Source organism: Miniopterus schreibersii (genome assembly GCF_964146895.1).
Source record: "Miniopterus schreibersii genome assembly, chromosome: 7".
In the NCBI taxonomy this organism is placed as follows: Eukaryota; Metazoa; Chordata; class Mammalia; order Chiroptera; family Miniopteridae; genus Miniopterus; species Miniopterus schreibersii.
In genome coordinates this window covers 48,946,544-48,973,652 of record NC_138108.1, presented here as the reverse complement: position 1 = coordinate 48,973,652, position 27,109 = coordinate 48,946,544, and the positions used below count along the sequence as shown (strand labels likewise).

Sequence of the window (27,109 nt, the reverse complement as noted above, 5' to 3'; positions counted from 1 at the left end):
GCCTTGAGGTGATTTGACCTGATTGACAATTTACAGCATCTTCGCATTCACAAACACGTCAACATGCAAATCTTCTGAAGACCCTGACCTGCAAGACCATCAACATGAAGGTGAAACCCAGAGATGCCATGGATAACATCTGGGCCAGGGCCAGGATAAAGAAGGCACCCCTGGCCTGGCCAGCAGAGGCTCATCTTTGCAGGCAAGAAGCTGGAAGATGGTCTCCCTCTTTAAGACCACAACCTCCAGAGTCAACCCTGGACCCGCTCCTCTGTCTAAGGAGTGGCTGTATTCTTATGATAAAGTAAGCTAAAGAAAAGGAAATGTTAATAAGAAAATCATAAGAAAGAGAAATACATCTACGGTATTTATGGGGGGAAAATTCTGTGTATAAGTGGATCCATGCAGTTCAACGTCATTCTTCAGGAGTCAAATTATTTTTTTCATTTCACTTATACAGGACAGAGGTGATAATCTAAGAAGGAAGTATTCTGTGGAAGAGAGTGAGAATTAAATTTAGTGGGAAGAGAGCACAATCCAGAGGAAAGAAAGCCATCTCTGAAAACAACCACTGAAGCTACTTGCTATTGTGTCACCTTGGACAAGTTACTTGATCATCTCAATTTCCATATATAATAAAATGAGGAAATGTTAGCCTATGGTGGGGCTATTGTGAATAACTAAGTGAAACAGAAGCTGACATATTGCTGGTATTCAGAAAAAACTTCCCTGATATTTCACCCATCTTTTTATTCTAGCAGTGAGTATGGTGGAAAGGGAGAAGTTGACTTCAGAACAAAAGGGTTCTAGTCTCAGTTCTGCTGATTATTGGCTGGATGACACCTGACAGGCTAATGAAAACCTCTGAGCCTCAGTTTTCAAATGGGTGAAAAGGGGATAATTATGGTTACTTCAAAGAATAGCCATGTGGTTTTACCGAGACAATGTAAAATACAATACAGTATTATTAAATTATTAATACACATCTTTCATTTCCTATACTAGATTCCTTGGGGACAGGATCTGCATTTCATTTGTCTTTAAATACCCTCATGCTACCGAGTGATTTAAGAATCTTTATTCCACGAAGTGACATAGGGACCTGAAGTTCTGTCCATAAAGGGTGAGTCAAAGAATCAGCAGCTATTCTACAAAACAAAAAGAAGCTGTCATAGGAGGTAGCAGGTGCTGGAAATCCTGATACTCACTCTGGGTGGCACTGACTTCCTGTTGAAGGACAAGAGAAAGCCAGATGCAAGTCTGACATGGCTAATTGGGAGGTGTGTGGTCCTTTTGGAGCCTTTTCCTGAGATGTGACAGAGTGCTTGCCAAGACTAATCAAACCCAACTGCTACCCACTTCTGCTGAATCATATGGGGCTGCATCACAGCATCTGAAGGAACCTGGGATTTATCTCTCATGATGTGGAAGCCCTAGATAGGAAATAGAAAGTCTGGAAACACAGGTGGTGTTTTCGTTTCTCCCTGCATTTGAAGGCGATAACTTTGGAAAGGATGGAGAAAGGGAGATGAAAGTAAATGGTATTAGGGAACAGGAATTTTCCTTTCTAGATCAAGGGTTATAATATCTTGTTTGTGGGCCAAAAACAGAATGTAGGTTAAGTTGACTTACTGGGTCACAGATTTCCTGACTCAATAAAAAAGAATTAAAGCTGAAATTACATTAAAATTCAAAGAAATGGGATAATAATGGAAAAAAATTATGACATAGATGGAAGAACTAATGGAGGAATTTCTAGTAATTCTTAGGGAAAAACAGTAGGGAAGCAGATCAGAAGTTAGATTCACATTCTTATTTTACATAACAGTGCAATTGATATGAATAATTGATGAGGATAATTTAACATTTAAACATGGCTGCAAACTTGAATTCACAAGAATTACCTAGGTCCAGTGGGATGAAAGATTTGTGACAAGAACTTAGCACTGAGAGGACAAGTAATTATTACAGAAAGATGCACTAGATGCATTCAAAAACACAAGACTTGAAATGATCAATTAGCATAATGATATGAAGAAATGAACATAAGTAATTGTATTTAGGCTCAAAAATTAACTGCACAAACAAAACTTAAGAGGTATAGTTAAACAGCTTTTTCAAATGAACTTAGGCTTTTTAGGTTACAGCAACTACCAACTATACAGAGTAGTATTATCTTAATTCCTTTTATAGATGAGGAAACTAAAGTGAGAGAAGTTAGTACTTTGTCCAAGATCAAACACCTAAATTTGTTGTATTCCAAGAGATAATATCCTTAATAAAGAGAATATATGAAAAGCTATATGAAAATTTTAATGTATCACCATTACCACAAAAGAAATAAAACTGTTTTAATAATGTGCATACAGTACAAAGGAGAGGTCTTTTGGCTTAGCGCATATACATTTAAAATGCATTTGGAATTACGTGACGGAAATCACTCAGATCATGGGTTATGAGTATGTTTCTTTAGTATTGAAAAGCAGGTTGCAACTAAACTTTTATAATGAAAATACAAAAGATACAAGAAAGTTGCATAGTCTATTACTACATTTCCTGTGAAGAAATAACTAGGAATCTAGTTATCATAAGTAATGGGGAAAAAGACTTTCTGGTCATGGAAAAGTATACTCAATTTTACTCAATAAAATGGTCGAGATTACCATCCACAATTTATAAATTTATAAATTAATAAACTCTCATTTATCTGAATATAGCTTAAATAACTAGACTTTGTTTAAAATGGAGACTTATATCTGTTTGTGAAGATGGCTTTCAAATGCCCCAAGATATGAATTATTAAAGTAGACCTCAGTTGCATTTAATGATATATATACTTTATATATATATATATCTCAAATATTTGAAAACTGTTTACCTATTTAACTTGATACAAATCAGCCAAATATTAATTTAATTTTCTCTTTATCTTAAAACAAATAACATATATTCTGGATAAAGAGCACTTGCCACCTTTGACTAAGAACCAGTTATTAAAGAGACTCTAGAAGACAGTATTTGATCCTAGATTCCAGTGATATTTTGAGTTCATTTCTGTTCACATGCAATGATACCTTAAATTAGTACCAGTCAACCTTAAAGAATATGTGGGTAGCCCGGCCGGGTGTGGCTTAGCTGTTGAGCATTGACCTAGGATCCAGGAGATCAAGATTCAATTCCCGATCAGGGCACATGCCCGGGTTGCGGGCTCGATCCCCAGTCAAGGGGTGCAGGAGGCAGCGCATCAGTGTCGACTCCCTCATCATTGGTGTTTCAACTCTCTCTCTCCCCCCCTTCCTCTCTGAAAGCAATAAAGATATATTTAAAAAATAAATAAATAAATATGTGGGTAAATATGCTATTTATACATAAGTTATAGCTATTTGACTTAATCTGGTTTTATAGAAAGATTCCATTTTAAAGGCTATTAACTAAGATATTACTTAGAACTTGAAAAACAAAGATTTAAGACAAAATAAATAGATATTTTTCCTAATGAAACTAAATCTGTGTGATCTATTGTTACAAATGTCACTATACAAATGCTTCAAAATAATAAAATGAAAATAGACAATGTTATATTATGTGCCATTTGAATACCTTATTGACAAGGACCATAACTTTTCCCGGTTCAGATGCTTTTTTCTTCTTGTCCAAGTGATCCTTGGCAATGTAAACAGCCACTCTTGTTTTCCCACTTCCTGTAGGGAGGCATATAATAATATTCTTTCCCTCCAAGGCTGGTTGGGCAACTTCCATTTGGTAAGGCCTGAGATGCAGTTCTGGCTCAGGGGATGCTCTTTCTGCCACTTTCTCTTCATCTGGAAGAAGTTATAAGAAAGAAAAGCAAGGGGGGAAAATAATTAAGGGAATGGGCAACAAAATGATTATGGCTAGGAAGCCCTCGCACTGAACATAGGCCTCTGTGTTTAAATTGCTTTTCATGTATGTTCCAAACCAATCCCTTTTCTATTTTCTGCACCAAATGGGCATCGGCTGTGTCTGCATTTGCAGGATACGACCCAGGCACTATGTCACAGAAGAGGCTGGGGGTGGGGGTGCCGAGGAAGTGAATTAATAGGACAGAGGACCTTTGAAAGGGGGCAACACGCGGGAATCTTTTCACGGAATGGGCAAAGCCAAGAGCAAAGTATAGAAACGTGAAAGATTGGCAGTTATAGTTCTTAATGCATCAGACTTTCCATCTCTTTGTTGAGCCATAATGCCTTACATGTTTCTCTTAGTTCTTCCACCTACAGATCAAGAGAACTGGGTAAGGAGGAACCACCAGTCCTCCTTATTCTGCATCCCCCCTTACTTTTTATTACAAAGAAGATATTACAGCTGATGCTAGTTCCCTTCATTTGAAACACTTTTTCTGACAACTGAACACCAAAAGCCTGCACACTGATTGATCTATCTAATCTATCTATCATCTATCTATCATCTATCTATCTATCTATCTATCTATCTATCTATCTATCTATCTATCTATCTATCATCTATCTATCTATCTATCTATCTATCATCATCTGTCTGTCTGTCTGTCTGTCTGTCTGTCTGTCTATCTATCTATCATCTATCTATCTATCATCTATCATCATCTATCATCTATCTATCATCATCTATCTATCATCTGTCTATCTCAAGTATTTAAAAATGGCAAAAAAACACCAATCCCATTTATGGCATTTGAACCAAGCAGATTAAACAGAACCAATATTTATGCAGAAAGGGAAAAACTCCTCCTATACTAGCTTTTAATTTGTAAGTTTTCATTGAATGACAAAAAACAACTCTGTTAAACTGAATTGTGACTAATTTTGCCATTTAGTTTTGAATTGTGATCTTTATCATTTCCTTATATGTATGTCTCCACATATTCCTAGTTTCCTGAAACTCAAAGCACAATAAATTAAAAATATTTCTAATTAATATAGATTTCTAAATTTAAAATACTGATAAGGTAAGTGCTAACACACATGAATTTTATAAACATATGGATAAAATCATTATAGCATATCTTGATTTAAATATGTTTTGTTTAGAAGTGACTATATTTATCTATATTAGCCAGGGGAAAAAGATATCAAAATGTATAACTTATCATGTGGAATGTCGTAAAATAAATATTACATCAATTTAAAAGCCTCACTTATGCTTTATGTAATCATAAAAAATGAAATGACAGCACTTATCAGTATTTCATTACACATGAAGTAAGTGTTCTTTCTCTTATCAATGATCGCAATAGAACTAAGCTAACATAATCCCATTAACTTCAAAAAGGTTGCTGATGGTTCCATTTCAGCAAAGGGATGATTCTATTTAACTGTGTTTTAACTTGTTGTGATAGTACCATCTGAGCAGGTAGGAAAATTCACACCAAATACCACTTAGCAAGAGCCATCTACTAACCTGACAGGAAATTTGCCTTGTGTATGGATGAGTAAACACAGATGCAGTACATTTAGGTTATCATTGGATCCGCTACTGATTCATCTAATATGATTTTCAGGAAAAACTCCTTCAAGGTCACCAACATTTAAAAACATAGGGTGTCCCCAAAAATGCATACACACTTTTAACAGCCAATAACTCACTTAACTTTTGCTCCTTTTCAAGTTTAACTGACTTCAAATAATGGGTGAAGCCAGATTAAGCGCTGAACAACAAAAATTTATCTCAAAGTGCCACTAAACTTTTTTTTTATGGGGATACATAAAAGATAAAGTTTACGGTACAAAATCGGCAACAGCTGACCAATTGAGGGCCCACAAATACCGAATGAAATGATTCTTGATGTTTGCGATTCCATTGCTTCGTCCTATCAGCAGTGCCTGGACCAGAACAGTCATCAATTTGAAAACAGGCATTGACCAAAAAAAAATTATTCATTTCTGTAGATTCTTTCAAATTTTGAAAATGAACTGTATGTTAATAAACACTGACTTTATAATCATTCAAAGTGTGTATACATTTTTGGGGGGACACTCTATACATTTACAAGTTTTCTTCCCATGCTTGTTTGAATTCTACATCAATTACAGTAATCCATCTTCTATTATATTTATGAGAGATTCAAAGTTATTTAAGAATATCATTACTTTTCTTAAGTAGCTTTCATAGATTATAAAAATTTCAATATTCCATCTATAGTATGAGCATTTATCACATAACTTTTCTAAAAGAGCCACAGTATTTGCAAAGGAAGATGTATTTTAAATTGTGTTTAACACCAACATCTAGAAATTAACTTTTGCTAAATTGCTCTTTGATCTAGGAAGTTTGATAAAAGATATCATCAAATTCTCTTTATTAATTTCACTTCAGGTACACTTTTGCATAGATATAAAAAATAATAATAAAAATCTGATTTCCTCATAAATAGCTGAATGTACTTTTTAAAATCATTATTTCCCACTTTTGTTTTTCATGCTTATTACTAATGTCTTGAGTAACAAAAATTTTAAAGAGAATCTTAGAAAAATGTCCAAAGTCTCTTTCCCAAGAGTCTAAAACTAAGTCAAAAGAGTAGAACATCAATATCACTTATGTATATAAATATTATACTAATAAATTTAAGAAGACTTAGACTGTTGAAAGGGCTATCGTGTTCAATTTTATGTCTAGAATCAAAGTCATGACATTTCACTGCTTCTTGACTAGTCATGTACCATTAATTCATTCTGCAGTAACTGTTTACTGGGCGCCTATTATATTCCTGTGCTCTCAAGAATACAGTCCTAGCCCTAGCTGGTTTCGCTCAATGTTTAGAGCATCAGCCCTTGGACTGAAGGGTTCGGTTCAATTCCAGCCAAGAGCAAGTACTTTGGTCTCAGGCTCAGTCCCCAGCCCTGGTCAGAGTGCTTGCAGGAGGCAGCCAATTGATGTCTCTCTCACATCAATGTTTCTCTCTCCCTCCCTTCCACTCTCTCTGAAAAGCAATGGAAAAAATATCCTGCACTGAGGATTAAAAGAAAAAAAAAGAATATAGTCACTGTCCTCAAGGACTTCAGAGTCTAGTGTGCTATACTGCCACTAAACAGATCTGGCTATTAGATAGTTTAATAATCTTCCACATTTGTGAGTCAAGTCTAAGAAACTCAATGGGTGTCCCCAAGTTTAAAAAAGAAGCACAGAGTGAATACAGAAAAAATTAGAGTTGGATTCATTGTGAGAGTAGCATCCAAAGAAAAAGCGCTGGGTGAGTGCTAAATATTCAGTCTGATTCTTGCCTTATCGCATCCTCTGACACAGGGATGGAAGAATTTATCCACACAAGCAATAAAAAGAGAATTTTCTCTTTTCTGTCACCAGAAGGAGAGAACTGGACTGGTGTCAATGAGCCAGGAGCCAATTTCCTTTATAAAAAAAAAAATGTTTGGGTTTTGTTTGTTTGTTGTTGGTTTCTTTTTGGCTCCCTTTGAAAAACAAAATCAATTAAATGCAATAATGAAAATGGTATTTAAAATATGCACAGGCTTTGAATTACTTTGTGCCCTTCCTCTACAACAAATACTGATTAAAGCCTTTGAAATTATACCATACAAATGGTCAAAAACTGGAATCAAATAGGGCTTAAATAATAACATTCTATTGGAACTACACCATGTGGCAAATTTCATTCTCACATTGATTTTGACAGCTGAGTTATTCTTGGAGAGAAAAGGTCTGTCACTGCATGTGTTTGAAATTGAAAAAGTACTCCTTTACCTATAGTATGTAACCACAAAAAACATGCCATTCCAGCTGGACAAATATTAATAGGTATTACCTTGAAATAGTAAGGAAACACTTTCTACATATCAAGTCAGTGTGTATTCCAAAAATAATTTGCTACTTTGTGTTAAGCAGTATATCGCTCTGAAAATGAGAAACAGAAAACAAAATGCCTTCCATAGTATAATTAGAATATTTAAACTTAAAAAGCATCACTAATTATCTTTTACTACGGAATAATACTTCACAAAGAAACATAATGTCATGGTTATTGGGTCACATCCATGATCCTTATGGCCCATATGTAACCTTTGAAGGCTGACAGAGGACATGTGGAAGAACATCCCTTTGATGTCAACCTCAAAGGTTAAAATATTATCCCAAACATTGCAATGCTTTTCAGTGATTCAATATGTGTTTAACGATTAGCAGTTCATCTAAACCTTTAAAAAATTGATTTCTGTTTCATCCTATAATGTCACGTACCTCAGGGAAAGGAATATCATAATTTTATAATTTCAGAATTCTACTACCCTTTGTGCAAAACAATTCTTTTTCCTAAGCACTGACCCCATCGAAAACGTCAGTGGGTACCCTTTGACAATGTGTTGGTCTTCACATGTATTTGCCTTTGAAAATGTATTTGCTTTTTAAAAGTAGGTTGCATTTAGATTTATCACGTCTTTCCTGCCACATTGAGGACTGAAAATCAGTAAACAGTTACATTTGCTAACAGCTCATACTAGACAAAATGCCTTGCACATAGGGGATAGCCATTAAATATTTATTGAATAAATGAATATTGTTGAAAAGCCCTTACATAGACAAACAAAAATTAGGATGAGGTCCAGAAGCTTGAAACTACCCACAAAATGTTACATATTAGCTAGAATATATTTTGAATTCTAGAATCAATAGCATGTAATTAAAATTTATAATTAAATAACTGTATAACAAGCCACAAAAAAAATAAAACAAAATCCACAGAAATAAGCACATGGCAAGAATTTAGCTGAATTGGACAGAAAATGAATTAACCCTTTTTAGTTAAAGTTAATGTTATGACTGACACTTGGTGAATTGGGTTTCCTCAAACCAGTTTGTTATAAGGGATTCAGAAGTGTTATTGAGAGACTGGACATTTAAATAAAAGAGGTGATACACTTCAATTTGGAAAGGTTTTAAGGCAGATAAGTATCCTTATGTAAATTATTTTGACCCTTTAGATGTATTGTAGATCTAAATTTCTATAATTCTTCTGAGAATGCAGGGTGATCTGAAGTACACAATATTTTCTAAGTATTTACTACAACTCAATTGCAAAACAATTAAAGACTAAAGTAATTGTTTCTTAACTTGCCATTTTTCTACTGCTTCTTAGCTGGGCACACTGCAAAGCATTTTTGTTTGTAATCTGTTAATTTTAACGATCATATACATCAAACATAAAGACAAATATAGAAAAGTGTGTAACAGACATCCAAGGAGCCATCACCCATTTTTAAAAGATGTTGACATTTTAGCTCAGTAATAATAATGGAAATGCACATTTCACGAACAGAAAGAAGTGATCTGAAATTGATCAGACGAACAAAAGTTAGGAAATCTGATAACTGGAAGCACTGCTCAAGTGTGCTGAGACATTCTCATTTATTGCTGGTGGGATAGTCAACTAATGTGGAGAACAATTTAGAAAACACCTAGGAAAGGTCTCATTTCGTGACAGAAATATTTTGCAGACTACTCCTATGTAAGAGATATTTATGTAAAATGGAACTCGTTAAATGTATATGTAATTTCCAGTTCTTCGTTAAAGAGGAACTCTTGAAGTTTTATTTAAAGTGTATTTTAATAAAAAATTAGGATTTGGGAATAAATGTACCAAATTATATATAGAATTTAAAACAGCCAAATTAATTGAAGCAGATTCCATAAATAAACTAGATAACATGATTCTATGAAATGTGGCATATGCCAGACCAAAAAGATGTGTACTGGATCAAAATTAGAGAGCTGGATTCTAAGACTTTTGTAAGTTGTACTTTTAAAGAAAGTGAATGGCAACATTCCAACACTCCTTCAACTGTAGAAAAGAATTGCTTTAATTGCATAAATACATTAGGGAGGGTATGAACAGCCCCCATGCTTTCCAGTATATGGAGTCTTATTTCACACTTTTTAAGGTTTACCCAACAGTTAGGCAGTACCTGAATCACTTCCCATGGTGCCTGAATCACTGCCCATGTTGCTGTTATGTCCAAGACTTTCATCTAAGCAGTTGACACTTCCTTCTGCCAAACTTGTGTCTGATTCTGCAAAGGAAAACATTTTAAAATATTTTAAAAATATTTTTGAGAATAAACATATTTTAGCTACACACCTCTACAGCACACAGTACTTACAGTTCAGTGCAAGCAGGGAAGGCACACCCAGATAATTATGCACAAAAGGTAAGAGTTTCTGGCAAGCTGCGTTTGTAAACTCCACTATGGCTGAGAAGCTGCTGGGTAGTGAATCAAATCCATGTATCTACTTAAAGTACCATACATCCGATACGAGAGCTAATGCAAATCTGTAAGGATTTATGATTTTGTCATTCCCCTTCATGTGAATTTTGTCCCAAAAAGATTTAGGCTTGACAATGTCATTTAAAAAATATGTGTTATATAGAAACCATTGAGTTATTTTCACATAAAATGGTAGGTAATGAATAAAGCAAAACTATTAATAAAGTACATGGACTTACTCTATGAAAATAGCAGTTCAGTAACAAACATAACTTTAAAATATTAAAGAGAATTTGCTCAGGAAGACTATAATTAAAACCCAGCACTGCTGTTGTTACTAGAGCTTATGTGAGGTCGTAAATAATTTTTTTACTGTAATTAAACTAAGCTTCTGTCAAAGGGTTACTGTTAAAGTGAGTGGCAAGTGCACAGCCTTCACCTGTTAATCCCAATTTTCTGTTTTTAGTACTCAGCATCAATTCCTTTTGAAAATCTCCCCCTCAAGGGAAGACTTCCTTCCTTACAGTTTAGTTCCAAGAATGTTTGCAGTCCAGTCTTCAAGGATCAGAACTATTGCTAAACTGGTAACAATAAATGAAAGATGGTTACAAATGTTGGCCTTGGAATCCGAAGCATCTGTGAAATTTGCTGCTGCAGTTGCTCTATGCCTAGCCTCCTCTTACATAAAATGAGGCCAGCACACTTTCCCCTCACAGGACTGGATTACCATTCAAAAATATTAGACACAATCAGATCTTAGCACTTTAGCTTAATTGCTGATGATTGGAAAATGAAATAAAATTCAAGTATTTGGTGTATTACTAGGGCAAGAGTTTTTTTTTAATAATGTTCTTCTTACAATTAATAACATTTCATAATACTTATAATTGTTAGATAACTATTATTTCAGCTAAAGCTGCCAAAAGTACTAAGTAAATTCTATTAATGTCGTCTTTATCCATTGAAAACTAGTCTGGGTGTCACACATTTAGGCTGGAAATAGAAATGGGTGAAAAACAGACACATAATATGTTATTGATAAAACTTCCTTGGAAAGAGACAATTACAGCTCCCCAAAACTACAAGTACCTTCTTTTTCTTTAGCCAGTTATATTTTTAACTTCAGTTATATTTTTAAAGTCAGGTGTATTGAGGTATAATTTACACACTGTAAGTGACTCTTTTTAGGTGCTTAGTCTGAGGGCTTTGACAAACGTCTACAGTTTTGTCACCACCATCACAATCGAGATTTTTCCGTCTTAAAAGTCCCCCCACCCCCGTTGTAGTCAGTTCTCTCCTGCTATCCCCTGGCAGTCACTGACTTGGTTTCTGTCCCTATATGTCTCTCTTTTCCAGAATGTCATATAAATAGATTTATGCAATATATAGCCTTTATGTTTGGCTGCTTTAAGTTAGCGTAGGCAGTTCGAGATGCATCCATGCTGTTGTTTGTATCAGCAATTTGTTCCTTTTTATTGCTGACTAGTATTCCATCGGGCGTTTGTGACATCCATGACCTCCCCCTTGTAACCTGGGTAAGCCTATTTAGCTTGGGAAATATGGAAGTACAGCCAATGCCAATAAAGTATCTGAGGCATTTTTCTTGAAAGCTAATAAGAAATTTGTAGAAAAATTCTCAATGGACACACATACTGTTTAAGTACATTAGCACAACATAAATATACTAATGTGAAAATACTGTGCTTATCAGTTGTTGTAGATTAGCTCTAAAACTCGGATCTGAGGAATCCCTTATGATCACACGGGAAAACCTGTACATCTCACTGAGAGATTTTAAATATGGCACTTTGCAATTCCCAGAGGTATGCCTTGTTAGAAGCTCAGAGGCGAGTGTGGGATAGAACTGTCAAGTAGAACAGTGTTTGGGGCAGATGTACTGATGAAAAGAGAAAATGATTTGTAAGAAAAAGGCAAGGTGTAAAATAAGATAGGGGGAAATGTCATTGCAAGGATAATTCTCGATCTTAGAAATACAGACCAAGATTTTTGAGGCAAAAAAGTAAATTTTTACATGCTTTTCATTTGCTGTATTAAATGTGGCACTGAGCACTGAAAACAATACCAAAAATACTGAGAAATACTAACAAATATTATCTAAAATCTAACACTGTAACTTTAAGTTTCCAACTAAGTGTAATCCAAATGGAAATTATATTTGATTTCCATTTTATTTTCTAATAATTAGCAGTTAAACCATAATCTTAAACCTGCTCCATGTAAGTGTAAAAGTTAAGATTTTCCCCAAGCTTTGTTCTAACATGCATAATATTTAGGGGATCTATTGAATGCAATGTACACAAATAATTAGTAAAATTTTTAAAAAAGCTATTATGAAAAATAGGGTAGTATTAATTAAGTTCATTATGTGGATTATTTTCATCTAACAAATCTGCAACGTGTCCCTGAGCTCTGTGCTTTCACAGATGTAATGTCAATTACATTTTAAACTCTCAGCATCCTATGTGGTACATACCCATTATCACCTCTGCTCCATAGGTGAGAAACCACAGCTCAGAGAGGTTAAATCATTTATCCAGATCACACAGCTAGAACAGGGCAGAGCTGGAAGCCCTCATTTTCTGAATCTATGTCCAGTATCCCAGTGCCTTTTACCCAAAACTGTGCCTGGCTGGTAATCTGTGTGAAGCTTTATAAACAAGCAAATAATCCTGTATCCATACTTCTAAGTGAAATTAAGTTGTTTTTTTAAACATCCAGACATTTTCATTGCAAAGTCAAATTTTCTATCAATCTTGAAACAGCTTGTCTTGGCAAGAAGAGTTAGATTTTTTATTTTGCTAATATTTCTGATTTCATCCATACACTTTTGTTTACTTTACATTTAAACATACACACTTATGTTGAAATGGTTTTCTGCACACAAATAAAAGAAGAATACATCCTGTTGACAAAATTTTTTGCAATAATTCTGCTAGAGATCATTACGAAAGTGAAAGGGAATATATAGAGGTCTATTTGTCAATTTAAGGATATGTAAGTTTCCAGTTTTCAACACAAAAATAAATTTGTTTCCAGGCAACAAATTCTTATGATTTTGATACTGTTTTTATTTCAGAGAAATATAAGTACTATAGGAAATAACTTTAATAATAAAAGAAAATATACTGTACTCCCATAACATTGAGAATCCCTTCCCCAGAGATTTTCTTCCTGTATTCATTTTTAAAAATCATCTCTCACACACACACACACACACACACACACACACACACACACACTCCAAAAAGCCAGATTGAGAAAGTGCTCATGTGATGCCAAAATTAAACCAACCTATTGAATTTATAAGTCAAGAATTCCTGCAATGGACTATATAGGAATATCTTGTTTCACTCTTTATACTTTTTATAATATGTCAATCTGAACTTATGTCCTAATGAATAAAGCCATGTGTCTATGATTATAAAATACATCAGATGAAATAGTCAATTGGAGACTGGATGTCACCATGAAAGGAATACCAGCTACGGAGTCAGACAGATCGGTCTCCAAATCTACACTCAGCCACTGCTAACAAGTGATTTAACCTTTTTTAAAAATTTTAATACAGAGAGTAGTTTCTACTTTTTCATTCATTGTGAGAATGGTTGTTAGATCAAGAAAATGAATCATGAAGAGAAACAAATCTTAAATTCTGGTGAAATTGCAGTTTAAAGAGGCTTTGAATATTGGAGTCTTATTACATAATACATTTAGTTAAGTTTTATATAGGTCTTATTTCCTCTAGGAAGAATATCAAAGCTAGTTATGAAACAGATCAGAAAATGCTGGTTATTTCTGTTAAAGAAAAGCAGCTATACATATCAAACTCTGTTGAAATGAAGAAAAATGATGCTCATACAGTTAAAAGATAGGATTTTCTGTAATAATTTTGTTAACAACACAAAAAAAACTTCACTTACAATGATAGTTTCTAAGACCAGCCCATAAGCCAAAGGGAAAAACCTGCTTCTTTGCAACCACAACTTGAACATTTTACTAATAAGGCAGAAATATTAATTGGAATCTGAGAAATTTCATATTTAACATCCTCTGGACCTTAAATGCTTTAAAATATTTTAAAACCATTTAGAAACCCAAAATACTGAAGTTAAAAAAGTTCAATTGAAAACCTCTTGGTTGAAGGCCTTTTTATATCTATTTCAATGTAAAGTGTGCCCTCTGCTGGAAAATGCTATTATAATAATCAGTTGATAAGTACATTGTTTTCAACCTAAGATCTAAGCTTCATTAGGTAAGATACAGAAAGTTCTTACTTCTGTTCCTGCCAAGTAGTGTCCCTCTTATTTTCAGCCTCCTGAAAATTCTATGCATTTCTTAGTCCATAGAATATTTCTCCTTTCTTACTCCTGGCCTCAGGCAGTCGTGCCTTCTCTTTGCTAGAAAACGGTTTTTGCATTACAGCAGGAAGCTGTGCCAAGGGCCCTGTGCCCACCTAGAAAGAAGGGCACCAACAGGTCCCGTTCTCCCGAAAGGCGGTGCTGCCAGGGTCTGCAAATAGCCTAATTCCACTTGTCATGGTAACTTTATCGTTACTTTCCTTCTGACCTCGTAATGCACTTTAGCTTCACATCTCCAGCCATTCCTATCTTCCCTCCAGTTGCATAACCCCTGAAGCCTAGTCAAAGACCACCCTTAAGACTCCCAACACACGTGCACATGGGGGCACTCACACGGAGACAGCATGGACTTCTGAAGTGTACTTAGCTTTCTTACTAATAATATCTATTTCCTTTTCTTTTGACATAACTTAATCTTTTTTGAGAGGAAATAGATGACTTTTATTTTCAGCTCCATGTATATGGATTTGTGCGTGCGCACGCAACACACACGCTCACATTTTGGTCTGTCAGAGTTTGTTCTCCATGCCAGGGAACATGTGTTCCCACAGAATGGAGAGAAGCCACCTCCACCCACCTTGCATATTCTCTCCTGGATCCAAGCTTCTAGGAAATGAGTTTCCCAAAGAGAGAGAGAAAGAAAAAAATTTAAAACTCTCCTAGAGCCACAAGACCACACGGCTATCCCTGGAGCTCCTTGCTCCCATTTATAGAATTTAAACTGCTGAAATGTTTCAGCCAGAATGAAATTTGAGTTGTGTGCAAGGATGTTGGCTTACATTGTATCTCTATGCCCTTTAGCCTTTAGAGTTGGGTCTCAGAAAGGTAGTTATTAAAGTACAGGGTTGTGGGGATAACCATGCCCACTAGAAAGACCCATTCATTCACTGCCAGTCAGTAACAGCGGCAAAACCTTCGGGAACAGAGTCCGTTATGAGTGATAAGTCAGAAGACCACATGGAAAGCAAGTCTTGGCAATAACAAGGTTTAGGGATGGCAAGATAGGTGATGACTTGCCAACTTCTTTAGCTGATAAGCACCCTTTGGGAAGAGCTGTGCAAGTTAAGCGGACATAAGCAGACATGAGGAAAGTATGTGGAAAGATACATTTAAGGGGGTTCTGGGAAATGTTCAAAAGTAGGGCTCTTTGGAGGGAAAAAGCCACGATTTAAGTGTTTGCTGACTTTTGAAATGTAAATATTTCTTCCATGGCTGATTTCAAGCTACCACTGTGATGTCACTGTGTGGAGTTAGGAAGTCCTGTGCATGTTTGGCTCCTGCAAGCCAGTATCACCCACTTCTAGCACCTCAAAGGGTATATTCCTTTGATTATGGGCTTTCCTGCGAACATCAACTGAGATGACCACACGTGCATTATGCTAATAATTTATAATTGTTCAAATGATGAATTATAAACATTTTAAAACTTGATTTTAGCGAGAGAGGAAGTGAAAGGGAGAGAGAGACAGAGAGAAATATCAATTGGTTGCCTCCTGTACTCACCCCTACTGGGGATCGAACCCCCAACCTGGGTATGTGCCCTGACTGGGGATGGAGCCCGAGACCCTTCAGTGCATGGGAGGATGCTACAGTATAGGCTATTCTGACACAATGTTATTACACCTTTTGTATCAATTCTCTTCCCCACTAAGATCTCAACTGCTATATGGTATTTATTTGTAGAGATTCTAAGAATTTCTAAATTTCTAGAGGTTAGTGCTATAGAACATTATTCTGGTCCTCAAGTGCAAGGATAAATTTTGTGGCATTTTAACAGAAAATAGTACAGAACAAATCTAAGATTGGACTTTGGTCTATAAAAAGGCAAAACAAAACAACAACAACAAAAGTGCTATAACAGATTGGGCCAGGGAGAAAGAGGCTGTTTCATAAAGGTCAATTTTTAAACCCCTCCTACAGAACATGATCTATGCAAAATATATCCACAATATATTCCAAAGCATAATGTCACCGGATAAACCTAGGGAGTGGAACATATGGGGGAATATGAAAAAGAAGGTATTAAAGTCTGAAAACAAGCAGGTTGGTAAGCTCATTAGCTGGGGTGGAATTTTAAAATCTTCACGTGAACGAATATATAAATCAAAATATACACATGCATTCATACTCATGCGCACTGTATATTCACACATGGCACATTCTACACCGTTACATTATACTGAACAGTGAATTCCGCTCTCTTTATAAATGTAAAGGCGCCCTCTGCTGGCCAGCCTCAGGTATTTGCATTTTCTAATTCGACAACAGGAAGGTCCAACATAAAAGAAGTTTGGGAGATTTTCTGCAGAACTCTGCATGAAGGTAAGTTTATTCCAAACACAATAAATTTTATTTAGTTGTGAATCTATTTAATTTAATTTAATTTTAGTATGGAACATTAATTCCTAAAATAGTATAATTAAAATGTCGATGTAAAATAACTACTCTCTTGTGACAGAAACAGTAGCAGACAACTAAAACTGATTTTACAGTCGATTTTACTGTACACTGATAGAATTTTTAAAATACAGATAATTACTTACTTGCTATAATTAAAATAGTCTGAGAACTATTCAAATATTCTTTAGAAATTATTGTGTTAACTTGGAAAAAAAGAAAATAGAAAACTTTTGGCATATCTTAATTATTAACCACTTTTTAAATGGGAAGCAGTTGGAAGGAGGAAGAAGAAACGCCAACCCCAATTTGGAGACGTGATGAAATCACCCTCCAGATCTATCCTGGGGAATTCTGATTTACCACTCCTAGGATAAAGGCGAAGGTGATTAAAATTGATTTCAGGGCAGGCCACTGTTGTTAATGGCAGTCTGTCTCACCCATCAGATATATATTAGGAGTAAAAGGAGCTAACTATCAATATATGAAGAATCTTTGCATTAAAATTATAAATAATTAACATTTGTATCCATTGAAAAATATTTTAGAAACTGGTTTAGAAATAAAATTACAGAGTCTTCATTTGAAATTGGAAAGAATTCAAGTCAAATGTTTTCTTTCTGCATATGAAAATTCATATGTACAGATTATGTGCACCTTAAGTAAAAAGTTTCTTTCACTGCCATTTTGGTAACTGTATTTGAAATCTTAACACAATACATTAGAATTCAAAATAAAGATTATACATGATCAATATCAATAAAATATGCAAAACAAAATTATGTAAATTCATGTTAGAGACTATAGAATACTTTCACATTTATTTTGATTGTTAATTCTGTCCAAGTGCTAATTTGGCAAAATCCTTCCATAGTAAATTTTGCAATAAAAATTTCAATCAAAAGAACTCCCATAACTTCTTTGGGCTAATGGCATTTTACAAGTTATTTAAATCAGGACTTTTAGTTCCGAAGAACAATAAGAAAATGAACAGACACTTGGAAAAATCCACAGCAGCAGTGTCTACACGCTAAAGCAAAGGCACTACATTTTCCTAAGTAAGGTATTGTACTAATCTGCTCCTAAATCTACATCACAAGGCGCTTTCAGACTAGATGATCATTAAAGCCTGTGTATGGGATGGAGTCCTCAGATTACTGTACGTCTTACTCTACTGTCGCATGTTCTCAGACTATTATATATTTTAATAGTCTGCACTTTCCTTTCATAGCACTTACTGTAGTCCTATGGCATAGCACCTACTACGCAGCTAATATAATGACTATTGTTTGGCTGACACAGGGGTCGGCTGAAAGCAACATGGGGCAGAAGCCATTTCTGTTGTTCCCCCACTGGATTTACATTCCTGGGACATGATAAATATCTGTTAAATGAAAGAAATGAAGGGAAGAGAAGATGGGAGAAAACCCAGGAGGAAAAAAACAAAACAAAAAACCCCTTCTGTTCCCTACGGCTATTATTAAGATCCAGATTTTCCCCCCACAAGATGCAGCATTAAGTTTTATATTAAACAGTAAGAAAACAGAAATTGTAAAAGGTTTTGCCTTAACTTTGTCCACTTAGAGACTCAGAATCCTCCATACGTAAGGTACAATCTGATGAGATGCATTAGGCAACTTTTGGTGAAAAACCCTTATTTGAGATGCAGGATCATTTCTGATGCAGAAATTTGGAAGCATCTTAAATGTTCAACAACGAGATAATCTTTTATAATGCATCCAGAATTTTTATAAGCCATTCTGTAGAAGAACATTTAATGAGCACCGGAGAAATGTCCTTATATATAAACATCCAGGTGTGTAAACAGACCGGAAGGCTACACACCCACCTGTTAAGAGTTATCTATACTGTGGGAGTATGGGTGACTTTTTCTTTCTATGTTTCTGTTTTAAATTTGCTGCAATGCAGCCATATTACTTTTCTGAGTCGAAAATAGTAAACTTTACAGTGGTATGCTGGAGTCAGCTTAATATCAGCTCACAAGAGCCGATTGTTAAATTTTCAGGAATTTTGTGAACCAGCATTTTAAAAAATTAAATTACACAAGCTTATAATTAAATTATATTAAAACAAAGGTAATGAACACTTAAAACCCACCGTTTCCTGATCATTTTACTATATTATCTGTGATGTCGAGGCCATTTATGCCTATTGCATCTGTGTGGTGGAAATGCTACCTAATGGTTGCTACTGCATGTCTCCCACCAACTTTGTGCTCAGTGACATCATGATGGAGGCTTGAAATCAACCTTAGTAGGAGCATTTACACTGTGGAGATTGGTACATGCTACCAATCAGGGCCTTTTTCTTTTCCCCAGAGAGCTTCTTGTTAAATATTTATCAGCACACCACAGCCTGTAAGTATTTCTTGAGAAAATAGAATGTGGCCCTTTTGAGGACATGGGAGAGGAGAGAAGGGTTATATCTTGAGCAAATCAGAGAGAACAAAATTAAATTAGTTTGATCGGGGCAGATCTGTTTTACATGAAAAAGGTGGGCATAGTGGTATCTGGTTCTCACACCAATTAGTTACTGCGATTCGAGCCAGCACCAGTTTAACACCTGCTCACCCTCCTTTCCACAGCCTTGGTCTGAGCCTGCAACCCAGCTGACCCTCTCTGAGACACCCCAGTCAGCAACGCAGGGGCAAGGGTGATGGCCTGACTTAATTATCAGAGCTTTGGGTGAAACAAGCTGCAAAACAACTGCACGCTTCCTGAGAAATGTCGTCGGGGGGTTCTGTCGCTGTGCGGACACGACAGAGCTCACGGAGGGCACAGCCTGCTCCATACCTGTTCCGGGGGGCAGCTGCCCACTCACAGGCCGCATGCCTTTGCAGCATGTTCTTGTGCAAAACAGCAGAAGATTAAATCAGTGGCAAGAGAAAATGATGCAATGGAGAAATGCAGTAAAACGAGACGTATGAGGCCGCGGCCAGGCTAACAGGACGTACTGTGTTAGAGCAAACCCGTTTAGGTGTAAGTGGGGAGCGTACACTCTAAAACAGTGATACAAAGCCTAGTATAGGAAATACCTAAAGAGTCATGTCTTCACAAGTATTATGCACTGCAGGTCACTGCACGTGCTGGGCCTCTGGATGCCCGGCAGCTCCCTCCGTATGACATCGTCGCCACCAACAGGTGAGCACGCACCTGAGGTCAGCTGCAGCGCCAGGCAACGGGAGTCTCTCAGCTCCATCATGACACTGTGGGATCACCGTCATACGTGCGGTTCATCATTGACCGAAACGTCTTCATGTGGCACATGACTATAAAGTATTTGAAAGCCATGAAAATATAGGGCATGCTTATGATATTTATCACTTACAAGGCCCACAGATGTCTTGTAAAGTAAAATTAGAACCAAATGTGTTCATATTCATAACATTAATATTGCATTAGTTTTGAAAACATTTTTAGCCACCAAGAGGAATTATTTTAATTTAATCTCTTCTAAAAATATTATTTTAATAAAAATGCTCACAAAACCCCAAAGTTCAAATTTTCTCACTCAGCTTAACAGACCCTGATGTGATCAATGCACCCACTGATTTTTTTGTGACTTAGTAATTCGTGTATGTAAAGTATGCAGGTTTTCCAAGTACCTGAAACTACAGAAGAATCCGTAAAAGATGATTCCACTGAATTATTTTGCATGTCCCAGGCGTCTTTCTCTGGATTTGGTTCATCTGTGGCTAAAAGAAGTGGCTCTTTAACTTCAAGACCATCTTCTTGTGATAAATTCTCATTTTCTATGGAATAAAAATATTAGAATATAAGAAATAGCACAATGCAAGCTTTTATACAGTATACATAAAATCATTATTATTTTAAAAATGAAATGGAGGCCCTGGCCAGTGTGGCTAAATAAATAGAACATTGGCCCATGCAATTAAGGGTCACGGGTTCAATTCCAGATCAAGGGCATGTACCTGGGTTGCGGGTTCTCTACCCGCCCCTGGTAGGGGTGCGTGCGAGAGGCAACCAATTGATGTGTCTCTTTCACATGATGTTTCTCTCCCTCTAAAAGCAATGGAAAAACGCCCTCGGGTGAGGGAAACAAATGAAATGAGGGTTTTTAATAGACACTTATCTGAATATACTTCAATACCGTGAAATTCTAAACAGACTGTAAATTGCATTGCAATATAAGCTTTTATACACTATAAATACATATTATTGTTACTTTAAAAAAAAGTGGGGGTCTCTCTTAGAGATTTGCCCAATGTACTTCACTATTTTGATATTCTGAGAGGCTTAAAATGTGTTTTTTGTTCTGACATAGTATTTTTATTATTAATATGGACATAGTGAGTAATTCTTTGCCATGATTAAATTTTGTCTAAAAAGACTGTATAATAAGCATTATACTATTCACAGGAAAAGTGCTACAATTTCCTATCTGACCATCGCCTTAAGGAAGTGAGCCCCTTCGTCAGTGATGCAAAGCCACATTTCAGGCTGAATTAATGAAAATGAAAATGTGGTGGTAGTTTTTCTTTAGCTTGTGATCTTGCCATTTTGTTCCCTCACTGTGTTTTATGGGAGATGTACATATGCTTTAATGTCAGCCTAAATGCATGTATCACAAATTTCTGGAGATTTTTTAAAAATTCAATAAAATATTCCATATCCTTTCTTTCTTCTTCCCTTTATTTCCCCCGTCCGGCTTTCCTTCCTTCAACCAACATGGAGTATTTTCTTAAGGGGAAGCGTGGTTACAAAGAAAAACAAGACTTTCTGTCCTTCTGAGGCTACAATCTGTCAGAAAAGGCTGATGCCATAGAGAAAACAAATTTTTAAGTATCACTTTGGATCAGGCCATCTTACAAAGTAAGGAGAAAATGAGTCATGTGCGTGATGAATTTCCTGAAAAACTGTTGTGACTTTGGACTTGGTCTTTGGCCAGACAACTTTACAATGTTTGCAGCTACATATTAAGTATGTTTGGAGTTTATAATCATAAAAGTCAACTTGTTGGGGGCTTACCATATAAGCACTTTCTATATGTTAAACCACTGAATCCTTAAAATAACCCATAATAAATAACATTATTATCCCTATTTCATAGGGAAGTAAACTGAGGCACAGAGAGGGCAAGTACCTAACAAAAGTCACACATCCAGGGACGTGAAGGAGCACGGATTCAGTAAGTATAAGGATTTAGAGCCCGGGCTCCCATATCTGTGAGCTCAGGCCATCCTAACAAAATATCATAGATTGAGTGGTTTGAGCAACAGAATTTTTTTCATTGTCTTGAAGTTTGGAAATCCAAGATCACTTTGCTCGCAGGGTTGATGTCTGGTGAGAACTCTTGTTCTTTCTTTAGGTTGCAGAAGGTCACCTTCTGATTATATCTTCTCATGGAAGAGAAAGAGAGGAAGAGAGAGAGAGAGAATATCTCTTCCTCTTCTTATAAGGCCACAGTCCTACTGGATTAGGGCCCACCCTTCTGACTTCATTTAACCATAATTATCTCCTAAAGACCCTATTCCAGATTTAGTCTCATTGGGAATTAGGGCTTCAGCATATGAATTTTGGGGTGACACAATTTAGTCCATGGCAGCTCCTAACCACACGAATAATCACAGCTAACTTTCGGTCATCAAGATCTGCTAGAAAAATGCTTAGATTCTCATGATAAGATGTCCTGTTCAACAAACAATACTTAAATCCCTGACTCCACTGATTAAGTGTCCTTAAGAAATGAAAAGTAAGTCTTAGTTATTTGGAATAAGTTGGCAAGGGAGTGGAAGAATGCCAATCTCTGGAGATGGGCATTTGCCACCTGATTTTCGAGGAAGCTTAGAGATCCATTTCTCTTCTTCTCCCTGCCTTTGTCTCGTAAGAGCCCACATATCTGAGTCAATATCCATCATCACCCACTTGGGATGAAAGAGGGAGAAGCCCAGCTGGGAGAGGACCCTGCCATGGGCCCAGGGAGGGGTAGAAGGGAGAGTTGGTGTCACTATTTTTCTTTTTATAAGGACTTTCCACTTTCATAAAATGTTTGTCCTTGGCAAGCCAGGATATGTACATGGGCTGAGAAAATCTGGATAGTCTAGTCCCTGAGCCATTCTAAAAGAGGCATAAAGACCTAATCGTAATACAAGGTGATAGCATATAATAAAGACAGTAATGGGGAAGATATGTGAATACTAGGTGTACATGATGAGATGTGTTATAACACTGGTATTACATGAGATTTACTATACATACTCTACATAGAACATAGATTGTTATTGTTCAAAGAATTACAGTTTGAAAAAATTATGTTAAACTTCTAATAAGGCACCTTGTAAAGTAGAACTTAAAAAGATCTTAGCGAGAAATATTGCTAGATATCTTGTCTATGAGAGGAGACTCTAGACAACACTTTGGAGTAGATCTTCTAGACCCTTTCCTAAGCAATTATGCCACTGTACACAACTGTGAAACCAATAGTACCCTCAAATTTAGGGGATGGATATGAGAAGGTCTTTTGTGATCTTAAAGGCTGCCCTTTCTAATATCCTTTCATACACAGAGGCCAAAATCTCCCAAGGGGAGAGGGAGAACCAAATTGTAGTCATTTCCTTTTGAAGTTCAAGTCCTAGAATGCTTGTCATGAATAGAAGTGTTCTCATAGGGTCTTGAAAGGAAACTCGCCATGAGATGGGTGGTTGGGACTGGGGTCCAGCTCATCCTTGAGGTGTGTAGGAGAAATTTGACCCCATCACTGTACGTAGCTTTGGCTGGAAGTACCTTCAGACTTAGCAAACTGGCCTTGGAGATATGCTGTGGAAACAATGGCTGGGCAGTAATGCATAAGTGCAAAAAAACCATAATCTTGATGTTGCAACTGAGGCCTTTGCAGAGAACTGAAGCAAAGTAAAAATGCAAAGATGCTTCTGACTGAGGACTTTTTTTTTTAAAACCAGGTGGCAGTCAGGATTTGGCTCATAGGCTACAGTTTTCCAACCCTCACCAATTTACTACACTAGATCATAGATTATTTTTCCTTCCTCTTTCCCTTCCTTCCTTCCTTCCTTCCTTCCTTCCTTCCTTCCTTCCTTCCTTCCTTCCTTCCTTCCTTCCTTCCTTCCTTCCTTCCTTCCTCCCTCCCTCCCTCCCTCCCTCCCTCCCTCCCTCCCTCCCTCCCTCCTTTCCTTCCTTTTAAAATATGCTTCCCTTGATTCTAGAGAGAGAGGGGGAGAGAGAAACATTGATTGGCTGCCTCTTGTATGCCCCCTAGTGGGGATCAGGCCCAAAACCCAGGCAGTGCCCTGACCGGGAATCGAACCTGTGACTCTACGTGCACAGCAGGATGCTCAACCAACGGAGCCACACTGGCCAGGCCTGAGAAGGACTTTTTATACAGTTAAGCTTTGCTGTGGAGACAGAAGCAATGACAGTAGAAACCCTGGAACCTGCTTGTGGACAGATCATGGAGTTACCACCTGCATTTTGAAAGCTGGACTGACCAAGTTTGACTGAGCAAGCACCCTGGCTCCACTCCTCAATCCCTGAATAACTGAAGAGAGAAGGGACAGCTGCAAGGCCTCTTCAGATTCTCATTTTAGGGGGGTCTCAAACATATGACACTGCAAAGCATTTGTTTTGGGGCGAAGGTAAAAGACCTTGACCCCAAAATGTTAGAACTTTTTATACCTCATAGTAAAAATATTATTTCTCGCTCTACATATATATATTATATATGTGGATAGATATAGATATATATACATCTTTATGTATATGTATATCTGTGTGTGTACTTAAAACCACTGGGCAAAATTAAGCTATTTAATTAATATAATATAAAAACATAACATATTGTTAATAATTTAGTAACTATCTTTTTATTTTGCATCGATAACCTAGGAAATAGTTTACTGGGTATCTTATACCATTAGAAAGTGTGGTGTATGGGAGTAGGGAATTTGTATGTCTCTTCTAAGTCTCTATCCCCAGCCCCTACCACAGTGTCTGGCACATCTTTGGCACTCATGAAATGTAGTTGAAGGACTGGCTGAATGCCTGAATGCGTAGATGCGAGCTTGAAATGATTCTAAGTCATTTAAATCAGTTACTACCAATTAATTTTCAACTTGTTTTACATACGGTAGTTTCTAAAACATAAGATACCTACTCTGAAAGAAAAAAGGCAATTTAAACTAGCTTTACAAATAACACATGTGAAAGGCTATAAAATGTTACCTTTGTTATTATAATTGAATGATTTTAAAAACTCACATGAAGTGATATTGAAGTATGTTGGCTATTACAGACCTTTTATCAAATATTTAATAAATTCCTTTAAAATGTATATAAATATCCAGGAGACTATGCAGCAGAGTTGAATAACCATTAAAACATTTTCTTCCTATTTGTTTGTGTCTGTTCAATGTTTAAAATAGCTTGATAAAAATTTCAGGCAGTCATCTCGTTTCTAAAATAAGATGGGTAGCAGAAAGGGTGTTGGACATGAGTCAGTTGCCAATATTCTCACCCATTTTGCTGAGTTTTGTGGTTTTCTGTAAGTTAATCTTTTCCTAGGCAGCAGTTTCCTCATTTGTAAAGAAAATAAAAGAGATGATCTCTCAACTCCCTTTCAGTTTTGAAATTTTGATTCTAAAACTCTTAGTGTTCGGCCTTGCGTCTACGAGCTTCGTTAAGCTCTCAGTCACCGGGCAAAATGCACAGAACGAGAAATACCTGCACCGCTGTCCGGGGCGCTGGAGCCTGTTAACTCCTGGGCCAGGGCTTCGTTTTCCGTTTCCCTCAAAACAGTCACAAACACAGAAAACCAGTTTTCTTTCTGCACAATCCTTCTCAGGAGCTCTCGAACACCTGCCTCATTTCCATTATTTTCCGCAGCAGAAATCTGTTTTAAGAGGAAAGCAAAATTAAAGAAGATCAAACACCCTCTGAACTAATTGCAAAAGGAACTAGCCTTTAGAAAACTTGAGCAATTAAGCATAAGTATAAAGATTTATTTCAAACACTAAAGAAAACAGCAGGGCCACTTGTAGCAATGCGTGTTTTACCTCAGCCATTCTGAATAAGGGGTGCAAAAGAAAGGGCCTTTAATCTCTAGCCATTTTATGTCTATTTGCATCGATTTCTGTCTGTATATCTAGGGCCTTGGTTTTTCCTTTTAAGTCATGGAGTCTGCAAATGGGAAATCAAACGTTTCTTATCCAACTTCTGTTTCTGCACTATTACCATTATGAAGCAATTACTATCACAGATTTATATTCTTGCTTACTTAATATTTGCAATATTTATTACCATAATATTTTTCTTAAGTCGGTGTTTATTTAATATTATGAGGCACGTTTATTTCTGTATCTATTCCCTTTTGAAAGTAGTGAGCAGAATTATTTCTACATCCATTCATTGCAATCCTTGGCCTTCACTGAGTTTCCCTTTCAGATCAATCTAAGCAAATCTTTCTAAATGTGGATCATTTGTGCAAGCATTATCACAGTGCTTTTCCCCAGTTCTTAATATAGCACCAAACATTTGGAGAAAGGACTAATACATTGAGACCAGAAAACAATTAGACAAGACATCATCAGCTTGCTGTGCCATTAGGCAAGCTACTATATCACCCTGGGCCTCAGTTTCTATATGTGTAAAATGAAGCAATTGAAAAGAAATTTCAGGCATTCTCCCTCCTTGCTGCACAAGAATCACCCGGGGAGCTTTAATGAATACTGATATACTCTCAAAAATTCTGATTTATTTTGTCTATGCTGGGAAACTAGAAAAAGCATTTTAAAACATTTAATGATTCTAATCATCAGCTTCAATAAGAAATACTGACTTAGATACTCTCAAGGTCCTTTTCAACATCTGCATATCTTCTACATGTGTAATTTGGATTGTTTAGCTAGATTAGGTTTTCCTACAAAATTTTTATATTTCCTAGTCCCTATAAATATATGCCATAAGTTTTTAAAGTCAGGAATTTGCTTTTTTGGATCAATGTCTGGCACAAATTCAGTGTTAGCTATTTTTATGGATGACTAGGGAAAACATCTACCTTTACAAACACTTCATCAGCAAACACTACTTAGTACATAAGTGTACAGTATGGCTT

General features: G+C 36.4%; 1 protein-coding gene across 1 annotated transcript in view; it reads right to left on the bottom strand.

Annotated features, from left to right (window-relative positions):
• Nucleotides 1-27,109, bottom strand: part of IFIH1 (interferon induced with helicase C domain 1) — a 50,605-nt gene that overhangs the window by 17,706 nt on the left and 5,790 nt on the right. Inside the window, exons 2-5 of the mRNA XM_081143444.1 lie at nucleotides 25,720-25,888; nucleotides 20,631-20,777; nucleotides 9,930-10,034; nucleotides 3,601-3,821 (exon numbers count right to left, since the gene is read on the bottom strand). Coding sequence (XP_080999570.1) covers nucleotides 3,601-3,821; nucleotides 9,930-10,034; nucleotides 20,631-20,777; nucleotides 25,720-25,888 — 642 coding nt within the window. The remainder of the gene's footprint in view (nucleotides 1-3,600; nucleotides 3,822-9,929; nucleotides 10,035-20,630; nucleotides 20,778-25,719; nucleotides 25,889-27,109) is intronic.